The sequence below is a fragment of the Lepus europaeus genome, chromosome 2, assembly GCF_033115175.1.
Source record: "Lepus europaeus isolate LE1 chromosome 2, mLepTim1.pri, whole genome shotgun sequence".
Taxonomy (NCBI): Eukaryota; Metazoa; Chordata; class Mammalia; order Lagomorpha; family Leporidae; genus Lepus; species Lepus europaeus.
Genome location: NC_084828.1, coordinates 85,176,962 through 85,187,555, shown reverse-complemented (window position 1 = coordinate 85,187,555; position 10,594 = coordinate 85,176,962). Strand labels below are relative to the sequence as shown.

The following is a 10,594-nucleotide window of genomic DNA, read 5'->3' as shown; positions in this document are numbered from 1 at the left end:
TCTTGCCGTGGCCAGGTGGAGCTCCCTGCTGGGAAGAAGGTCCTGCCACACCTGCTTCTCTCCAGGAAGACCAGGAAAAGGTGGAGGCACCTTTCTCCAGGGCCCAGACACAGCCACCAGGGACCAGGCAGGGGAGGCAGATGGATGAAATTTGGAGCCCCTCTGAGGCCCCAGTCCCCAGCCCCGCCTCCAGCCTCCCTAACACTCATTGGGTGCCTTCATTTGCATCAGGACCGCCTGGCTCCTCTTCTTACAGCAGCAACAGCAGATGCAGGCTGCCAGGGAGCAGGCCAAGGCAATGACGCCGATCACGATGGCGGCGATGGCCAGTCCGCTCTGGGCCCGGGTCATGCCCCACGTGCCGCGTTCGTCGGTGGCTCCGATGGTGGTCAGATCCGTGTAGTCTTCCATGGGGCTGGTGAAATCAGTGGTGGAGGAGATGAATGTTGTGTCAGTATAGCCGGGTGTGTCAGGGTAGCTGGGTGTGTCAGGGTACCGTGGGGTTTCTGGGTAGCTGGGCACCTCAGGGACGGCTGGGACCTGGACACTGGGGGCCGCGGCATTGATGTTGACGATGACGATGGACTGGCCTCGGACATTGGCAGGGCTGGAACACACTGGGAGGGTGTCGGTCCCTAACCTGGGCTTGTTGAGCAGGAGCCAGTTGCGGAGAGGCAGGATGCCTGAGTCGCATCTCCAGGGATTGTCGTAGAGCCGCAGCTCACACAGGTTCCCCAGGTGGTCGAAGATGCCCAGGGGCAGGTTCTCCAGCTGGTTGTTCTGCAGCTGGATGGTCATGAGGCCGTTGACATTGGCGAAGATGTTGCCCGGGAGCTGTCGGAGGCGGTTGTTCTGCAGGGAGATGTTCTGCAGGTTGGCCAACATGCGGAAGACATTGCCGTCCAGGTCCTGCAGCGCGTTGGTGTGCAGGGACAGCTCTCGCAGCTCCGAGAGCCCGTTGAAGGCGCCCGGTGAGATGAAGCTGATCTGGTTGCGGCTAAGGATGAGGACCTGCAACGAGCGGAGGTTGCTGAAGACGTTGTCGGGGAGAGAAGCGATGTGGTTGTCGTACAGCCAGAGCTCCCGCAGGTTGTGCATGGGCCCGAAGATGCCCGGAGACAGCTCCTTCAGGGAATTCCCGAAGAGGGTGAGGCGGTTGAGCTGGGGCAGCTGCATGAAGATGCCGGGGGGCAGCTGCGAGATGTGGTTGTTGGACAGGTAGAGCCTCTGCAGGTTACGGTTGTTATGAAAGAGGCCGGGGGACAGCGTCCCGATCTGGTTCTGCTGGAGGGCCAGCTCCTGCAGGTTGCCCAGGCCATCGAAAGTGCCCATGGGGATGTCCGAGAGCCTGTTCTCATATAGCCGGAGCACCTGCAGGTTGCCCAGGTGCTGGAAGACCCTGGGCGACAGGTGGGTGAGGCTGTTCTTGCCCAGGTTGAGCTTGGTGAGCCCCACCAGGTGGTCAAAGACGCCATCGGGGACGTATTCCAGGTGGTTGCCATGCAGCTGCAACTCCTTCAGGTTGCTGAACTGGGAGAAGTGGGCCGGCTGAATCTGCACCAGCTGGTTACTGGACAAGAGGAGTGATTCGAGGTTGTCGAGGCCCTGGAAGAGGCCAACGGGCAGAACCTGAAGCTTGTTGTTGGCGAGGCTGAGGTAGCGCAGCGAGCCCAGGTTGCGGAAGGCCCCCGGCATGATGTGCGATAGCTCGTTCTTTTCGATCCTCAGGGCGATGAGGGCGGAGATGTTGAGGAACGGGGACTCGTTGAGCTCTGTGATGTGCGTGTTGAGGATCTGCAGGCTCATGGCGTTCCAGGGTAGAGGGGTGGGCACCGCCACGATGCGCGCCCCCGTGCACTCCACCTGGGAGGCCCTGGAGCAGGTGCACTCACTAGGGCAGCCATAGTAGGCCAGCCCTGCAGCCCAGGCCTGGCAGCCTACCAGCAAAAGGAGATAATGTCTTGGCGTCATGGCCTCTGCAAGGGGAGACAAGCGCATGTTAGCCAGGGTCAGGGCATGGACAACACCGACTAGGCTTCAAGCCCCATCATCACGTGCCCAACTCACACTCCCTGTGCTGTGGCCTGCAAGCCTCTTTGCCTTTCCCCAGGCCTTCCCACGTCCACACCTTTACTGGAGCGACTTCCCCCACCTCGAGAGCTCTCCATCCTCATCCAAAGCTTTCCCATACTTCCAAGTCTAGCTCAAGTGCAACAGCCCATAGGAAACTCCCCCAGAGTCCACGGCTTGGTGTTAGTTACTCCACCGTGCAGGTGTTCTTCCCGACCCCATCACTGCCCATGCAATGACGGGGCATGGGTCATGTGCCTGTCTGTCTTCTTCCTTAGTCAATAAGCTTTGTGAGGACAAGTTCATCTTGCATCCTGAAGGCTTTTCCACAGGGCAGGACCTGTGTCTTACCCATCTCTGTGTCCTTCACAGCACCTGAAGATGCTGGTGGAACCTGGCCTTGGCAGGTGGAACAGGGAGGAAATGAGAGATCTGGCGCTGTGGTGCAGTGGGTTAAAGCCCTGGCCTGTAATGCCAGCATCCCATATGGGCGCAGGTTCTAGTCCTGGCTGCTCCTCTTCCAATCCAGCTCTCTGCTATGGCTTGGGAAAGCAGTAGAAGATGGCCCAAGTGCTTGGGCCCCTGCCCCCGCGTGGGACACCTGGAAGAAACTCCTGGCTTTGGATCGGCGCAGCTCAGCCGTTGCAGCCATCTGGGGAGTGAACCAGCGGATGGAAGACCTCTCTCTCTGTCTCTACCTCTCTCTGTAACTCTGTCTTTCAAATAAATAAAATAAATCTTAAAAAAAAAAAGGGAAATGAGAATAAATGTGACCCGAACCTGGGGGACACATTAAGGCCACCAACATGGCGGCTCTCAGGAGGGACTGCGGCAGCCAGCAGAGTGAGGACCATGCTGCTGATCTGCTGGACAAACAGAGATGCTCACTCCTCCACACCCTCACCACAACCAACAACTGTCCCTTTGTTAACCCTTTCACAGGCGCTCCACCCAGGTCTCATTCAAACCACCTTCCCAGTACAAAGAAATGTTCTAGCGAGGCCACAGCCTGTCTGGCTGGGAGAGGCCGCTTTGTCTCGGCTGCTGCCTGCCTTCTGGGTGTGAGTCCCTGTTTCCACAAAGTGACTGGGTGGCCTTTAATGAGTCCCAGAAAACTCAGGAAGCACTTTGAGCTAACAGGGGAGGGGGGTAGGTCCAGATGCTCCCTGGGGCACAGAGCTGACCTGGGGATGGAGCCAAATTCATTGCAATTTGAGTGCTGGAAGTCACTATGACCATGATAAGCATCCGTTAGTGTGCATGGTTTGTGCACTCGTGTGTGTGTGTGTGTAACACAGAGATATGGGACACAGCTACCACGCTCATACTTAAGGACCACTATCTGTTTGACCTTGAATGAAGCTGAGGCCTCTGAGCTGTAGCTTCCTCACCCATGAATTAAGGATGATAAGTTCAGCCTCCCCTTGGTGGGGCTGTCATGAGGTGCAGACAGGGAACCGGTGCGGGGGCATCCTGAACAGTGCTGTGCTAAGGAACAGGGACGCGCAAACGTGAGCGGCTGTGCCAAGAGGAGACAGGAGGCCTCGGGGTGCTTCCAACCCAGCAAGCTTAGTCAAGGGATCAATGCTTCTGTTTGTACATGAGAATGTCTGCAACTTCTGTCTAGGTTCAAAGGAGCCTGTAGCTCCTGGAGGGCTAAGGGCTTGCTGCTGGCCCTCCCCTCCCATCATTTTATGGGGATGCTGGAAGCAGGGACACTGGGGCTCAAAGCATAAAGCCCTGGTCTCCAGATCTTAACCGAGTCCTCTGAGTGTTAATGGGATGTCTCTCCTTTGATGAGCACAAGTCCTGACTCACAGGAAGGAGTCTCAGATGATGGCGTGGAGGGCATACACCAGCAGGGTGTGGAAGGCATCTCTCTGACCTCTCCCTGTGACCCTGAGCTTATGGGCTCTGGAGTTCAGAATAATCCAGGCTTTCCGATCTGGCCGTAGCCCCATGCACCTCCCCTTACCCCCAGCAGGCTTCCTCTTGTTGGGTAAACCCAAACTCACCTCCCACCCACACAGACCTTGATTTTTGTTTTGCTTATACACCCAAGCCCTGACCTCCTGTACTTTTGCATTGGGGACTTGACTGAGTATGCAGAACTGTGAAAAAAAGAAAGGAAAAAGAGGACTTTGGCCAACAGAATCTAGGTGCAAAGGAACAGCGCCAGGCTCAGCTGTGCACTCATCTTTACCTACTTTTTTTTTTTTTTTTAAGATCGATCTATTTACTTGAAATGCAGAGTTACAGAAAGGCAGAAGCAGAGAGTGAGATCTCCCATCCACTGGTTCACTCCCCAAATAGCTGCTATGCCCAGAGCTATGCCGATCCAAAGCCAGGAGCCAGAAGTTTCTTCCAGGTCTCCCATGCGGGTTCAGGGGCCCAAGGACTTGGGCCATCTTCTACCGCTTTCCCAGACCATAGCAGAGAGCTGGATCGGAAGTGGAGCAGCTTGGACTCGAACCAGTGCCCATATGGGATGCTGGCATTGGAGGCAGCAGCTTTACCCGCTATGCCACAGCGCCGGCCCCTGTGCACTCACCTTTAAAAAGCGCATAAATTTGTACAGACAAATGTTAGGTCCAGAACTTGAGGGCACAAGGTGAATTGTCTAACAGGGAGCACAGAAAAAGTGGCTCAACATCCACACCACGAGAAAGACGGTGGTTTTTTGTTTTTTTTGACAGGCAGAGTGGATAGTGAGAGAGAGAGACAGAGAGAAAGGTCTTCCTTTTTGCCATTGGTTCACCCTCCAATGGCCGCTGCGGCCGGCGCATCACGCTGATCCAAAGCCAGGAGCCAGGTGCTTCTCCTGGTCTCCCATGCGGGTGCAGGACCCAAGGACTTGGGCCATCCTCCACTGCCTTCCCGGGCCATAGCAGAGAGCTGGACTGGAAGAGGGGCAACCGGGATAGAATCCGGCGCCCCAACCAGGACTAGAATCCAGTGTGCCGGCGCTGCAAGGCGGAAGATTAGCCTGTTAAGCCACGGCGCCGGCCTATGCTTTTTGTAGACAATAACAAAGAAAGGAAGCTGCCCCCCAAAGCTACTGTGATCTGAGACCGAATGAATAGAAGCATCAAGTGTGAAACAAAGGAGGTGACGGTCTCGCACGCCTGCAGTGCTGTGCCCGGTTCCACTCCGAACTTCAAAAAAGCCAATGACACACCGGGTGGGCCTTTGAAGCACTTCAAGAGGGCGGTGAGGGAACCCAGAGAGGCACCCTGGAGGCACAGCCAGCAGCGGAGAAGATCTGAGGATACCATGAGCACCCCCCTCCTCCACACGCAGGGCTGCCCTGCCTGGGTCTCCAGCGGCCCACTCTAGTGTGCAGAAGTTGTGCAGTAGCAAATTGCAGCTCAAAGACAGCTTGTCCAGAGTCGGAATGGACGACTCCAGGCAAGCAGTACGCTCACATCGCTGGAAGCATGCGCAGCCTTTCGGTAAGGAAGCTGGAGGGAAGATTCCTGCATCTTGTAGGGGGTGGACTCAAGACAGCCGATTCCCTGTCCACTGCCAAAATTTCAGGATCCTGAGGCTGCGTGTATAGGAGATCCACCAACCAGGATAATTGCACCTCTGCTGCCAGGGGTCTGTGTGGACAGGTGCAGAGGGCTGGCCGCCTGTGGGTGCACGTGTATGAAAGATTTACCCTGGGATGGCCTTACAAAACGTAAAGCTCTAGTTGTGCCTTCTGATGAGCTGGCTAGCACTTTTAAAAATAAATTTGAGAGCCAGAAAGAGAGAGCTCCCTCCCACTGGTTCACTCCCCAGATGCCCACAGTGACTGAGGCTGGGCCAGCACCAAAGCCAGGAGCCAGGAACTCAATCCAAATCTCCCACGTGGGTGGGTGGCAAGTGTCCAGCTACTCGAGCCATCACCTGCTGCCTCCTGGGGTGCACACCAGCAGGAAGCTGGAATTGGGAGTGCAGGCAGGATCTGAATGAACCCAACACTCTGATACAGGATGTCTTAACCACTAGGCCAAACACTGGCCCCGCGGAATTGTTTTAAATGAAGCTTTCTGTGCCCAGAATGCTTCTCTGGGGTCAGAGCACGAGTATCTGAGACTAAATGAAGTGGCCATTACTTGGCAAGCCCAGGGCAGTCTCTGCTGTGTGCTGCACCTACAAGTGGCAGTACAGGATGGGGTACCCCCAAGGACCCTTCTGGGAAGGGCGCGTGGCAGGGAGGGTGGAGGAGAGGAGAGACAATGCTGAGGCGGGGACAGGGCCACACTCAGTGCGACAGACATGGCAAGAATTTGCAGCTGGTCCTTTCTGGAAGTCCTCAGCCCGCAGCTCCCGCTCCAGTACCACATGCCATCGCCTCCTGTCTATGATGCAGCTGCCAACAACTGCCAGGCACGACCTCCGCGGAGCTCGCCCCAAACCCAGCCGTAAGGCCCCGGGGGTGGGGCCCCTGGATTCCCAGCGAGGGCTGCAGGCGCGTGCACAGCCCGTGGCCTCCGGGAGCCCCGCACACAGCGGCCTAATAGCCCACGCTGCACCGTGCTGCTTGGCAGCCGTGACCCATGGCAGTTAAAGGCCCACAAAGCTGGCCTAATTACAATTCCCTCCCCTAGGCAGCTGGCGCGTCCTCAATCACAGTGGCAACTTGGTCCAGCCCCTGTCCAGCCCCTGGGGAGGGGGCACAGCCTGGCGTCTGCCACTGGCCCGTGAAGTCGACGAGTCGGGCAGACAGGACAGCCAGCTCACCTGGACAGCGACGCGGCCCCTCCCCAGGAGTGGAAGCGCCCGCAGCAGGCAGCAGAAACACCCTGTGACTCAGCGACAAACACACAATTAGCCTCAGAGCCGGGGGCCCTGCTGCTGGGCAAGTTGGGACTTCCTTGGCCTCCAATGCTCATCTACTCAGGGTTCCTTGGAGGGAGACCCCTTTGTGCTTCAAACCCCTCCCAAGTAAGACTTTCAGAGGATAGGGCCAACCACCCCCCTACTCCGGCCTCCATGTAAGTCAGAGTGCAAGTCTGTAAGCTCTGCTGGCCTCAGTTTCCCCAGCTGGAAAGACTCTCGGGCAAAAGCTCCCTCACAGACGGGAGGCTGGACCTGGAACCCGGCCTTTCTCTTCCTTCTCTCTCTTCGCTGGAGGTCACACTGGACTGACACAGGGCCACCCATCTGGGCCCCGCCTGCAAGCTGGGGCATCCGGAACTGGTACCCTCTGCTCATGTCCACATTGTTTCCAAAGCTGCCAGGCAGGGCCAGTCCACCATTCCGCACAGAGCCAGCAGCCGCTTCCTGGGACCAAGGCCTCTCCCAGCACACCAAGAGGAACCAAGGACCAAAAAAGGGAATTTCTCGCCCTCTTGTGCCCACCCCGACACAGGGCTCCTAATCACCAGCAAGAGGGCACCCTACCAGGCTAAGGGCTCCCGAGAGAGGGGCCGGGTATGGAGCAGCTGAGGCCTGGAGCCAGTGCCGGGCCCGGTCACGCTGCCCGTTCATGCCAGGCCCACGGGGCTGAAGCCACTGCAGGGCTGAGAGGCCCAGGCCTCCATGCCCCCAGAGCCACAATGACTGCGGCTGGGCCAAAGCCAGGGACCAAGATCTCAGTTCAAATCTCACTACTCACTACTCATGCCCCCAGAGCAGCACGTGAGCAACACCCAGGAAGCTGGGTTAATGGGACCGACCTCACGGCGATGCTGCTGGCACCTCCAGTGAGCTAACACGGGCAAACACTTAGGCAAGCTCCAGGCACAAGGTGAGTCCCCATCAATGGCAGGGACAACCACTGTTATTTTCTGTGCTGAGTAAACTCTTCATCTCTGGAGGCTCCACCCATGAAGACCTGACCCCTAGGTGTGGGTGGGGCCCAGGACTTTGCATGTTTAGCAGACACCCCCCCCCCCCCATCCCCATGCGACTCTGATGCAGGAATTCTCAGACCGACTGGGAACTCTACCACTTAGCACCCAGAGCAGAGACAGAAGGCTCGGCCAGGGGAGGCCCGGCCCAGCTCACCAAGCTCGTATTTCCTTCGGTGGCCCTTGCCGCAACCCCATCAGGAATCCGCGGCTCACGCCCAGTTGTACCCAGCAGTAGAAGGTGCTTCCAGAAGTGGTGCTGGGAGCCTAATGCATCGTAGGAGCAAGAGCTTCTTGGGAGCACCTGGTCAACCCATCTGGTCATTGTGTAAAGGGGAAAATGGGGTGAGGGAGGTCCCTAGGGAGAAGGGGACTTGCCCAAGGACACACAGCTAGTTGACCACTCCTGACAGCCAATCGGGACCCCTGAACCTTGCCACAAGGTTTCAAGGTCTTGCCAGCACGTGGGGCAGTGCCTGAGCGTGGGGAAGAGGTGGCCTTGCTGTCCTCACCGCACAGAGCTGAGGGTCACGTGTAGTCCACCCTCCACCTGCCCCACATTCTTGGCCCCGGTCTAGTGCCTCTCCCGGCTGCCAGGCTGCATGGTTCCCGGATCTTCTGTCAGGCTGCGGTGACACCAGTGTCCCTTGAATTCACCAGAGTAGCCCGGAGGGTGGAGGGAAGGGACGGAAGAGGCTGACCCCAGTAACCCCAACACACATAGCCCCACCCTCCGGTCTCTGATTTAGGCATGCTGTACCCCAAACACTGAGCACCCTTGAACCCCAAGGCAAGACTGGCCACACCTTCCTCTCCCCCTCTTCCACCTTGCTCAATTGTTCACCCTCATCTCTCCCGAAATATTGCCCACTGCTCCAAAAAAGAAAACGAGTAAGGAAAATGGATTCCTCTCCAGCCCCTCTGAGGGGCTCCTCCCAGGGTGGGGAGGTCAGGCTCAGCTTCCCGCAGAAGCCACAGCAGGGCTGTAATTAGGTTGGCAAGGGAGCAGGAGCCACGGACAAAGTGCCCAGGAGAACGGGACCCTCTCCACAGGGGCTTCTATGGAAGAAGCCACTCTCTCCCCTTCTCAGAGCAGCACCCGGGGCAGCCCCACGACACAGAACCGGATCCATCCCTGATCAAAGCCTCTTGGCCTCTAAATTCCGTGTCCCCAAAGCAAGGGAAGCCATGAAAACCCAAAGCCGCAGTCACTCTCTCGTGGTTGGGATCCGAAGCAGCAAATTGCCATGTGAAACCCGGCCTCGGCGGGACAAAGTCAGGACGGCTCTCCTTTCTCCATGTCTGGATTGACTTCCAGCCCCGCCACTGAGTAAGCAAGGGGAGGCAGCACCCCCAGCCCTGACTCTCCGGGGGTCTGCTCACACCCTCCTCTGGCCCCGCCCCCTCCCGCAGGCTGAGCCACCCACCGCCTGACTCAAGGCCACAGACAAATTGGATTGTCTGGTCCTGAATTCAGCCCAGATGTTCAACAGCTGCCAAAGGGCAGAGCCAGCTGTCAGGGAGTGTCTCAGTCACAGGGCCCAGAGACAGCACCCAGAGCCCCAGGTGACCCCAAAGTGGATCCGGGCAGGGGCTGGGGCCTGCTCGAGGGCACACACTTGGCCCTCAAGGTGCCATGGTGTTCTCGAGCTTCGGCTCAAGTGGGAAGATCCAGAAAGTTCTGGTTTTCCACACTGGATTCCTTGGCTCTGGGTTCGGCTTCTACATTTGAGCAAGGCTCAAGAATGGCAATGCTAAATCCACACCACCACCACCACCACACCACCCCATGACAAACGCATCTCAGCACAGCTCCCCCTCAGAGCCCTCAGCCCCGGCCAGGCCGGGGGAGACGCTTCCAGAGCCGGGTCACCCAAGCCCCACACAGAACCGGCCCCACTCTGGGCCAGCAGCCGAATCCACACTGGAGCCGCGACCAGGCACCTGGGCAAAGCTGCTTTGGCAGCAACTCCAAGTCTGTGAAACGGGGCGGACCTCCTTCCCAGGACACTGGCAAGCAGAGGGTCTCCCTGGTACCGGCCAGACCCAGAGGCAGAGCAGCCCACCTGACCCCAGGGTCTGGTATCCGGAGCAGTCAGCGGGCGCGGTCTTGGAGTCGCCTCTCAAGCCCCAGCTGACCTCAGGGGCCGCCCCGCAGGCAGTGGGGGTCCGCCCCCGCCCTCGCCTGAGCAGCTCCACCGGGCACCGGCTTTTCGGTGAGCATCCCAGGCACCACGCCAGCCCTGCCCCGTCCGGCTCTCTCCCGCGGCGGGGTGGGCAGCCGGGTCCGCAGCAAGGAGTGGAGGGCCAGGGGCGGGGAGAGGACCGATTAGCACTTACCCGCAGCTTGGCGCCTCCCGCACGCCCTCAGTCGACCAGAGGGAGCCCCAGACGAGCACGCGGGGCGGCTCAAGGCTGCAGCATGAGTGCCGCTGGCCAGAGCCTCCCGGTATTTAAACGATTGTGGGCGTGAGTCACCGCAGGGGGCAGTGTCGGCGCGGGGCGGAGGCCGGGGGAGGGGGCGGGAGGGAGGGCGCCACCAAGGGGATCACAGCCCGCGGGGAGAAACAAGAACAGGCTTCCCTCTTCCCTCCTTTCCCTCGTGTTTCTTACGGCCACGGTGGCTCTCCAGAGGGAGGTCCACCCTGCAAGGGACAGCGGACCGTGCACCTGCCCAGGAGCCT

At 58.7% G+C, this 10,594-nt stretch overlaps 1 protein-coding gene across 1 annotated transcript; it reads right to left on the bottom strand.

Annotated features, from left to right (window-relative positions):
* LRRC15 (leucine rich repeat containing 15) lies at nt 1-10,319 on the bottom strand. The gene is made up of 2 exons (XM_062177312.1): nt 10,251-10,319; nt 1-1,976 (listed from the first exon to the last, which is right to left on the bottom strand). The coding sequence occupies exon 2, from the start codon at nt 1,969-1,971 to the stop codon at nt 199-201; it is 1,773 nt and encodes a 590-aa protein (XP_062033296.1). The 5' UTR covers nt 1,972-1,976; nt 10,251-10,319; the 3' UTR covers nt 1-198.
* Nucleotides 10,320-10,594: the final 275 nt, after the last annotated feature.

What these genes read in the sequence shown, in the direction of transcription:
- LRRC15 (XM_062177312.1), bottom strand. Translation starts at nt 1,971, where the DNA reads ATGACGCCAAGACATTATCTCCTTTTGCTGGTAGGCTGCCAGGCCTGG.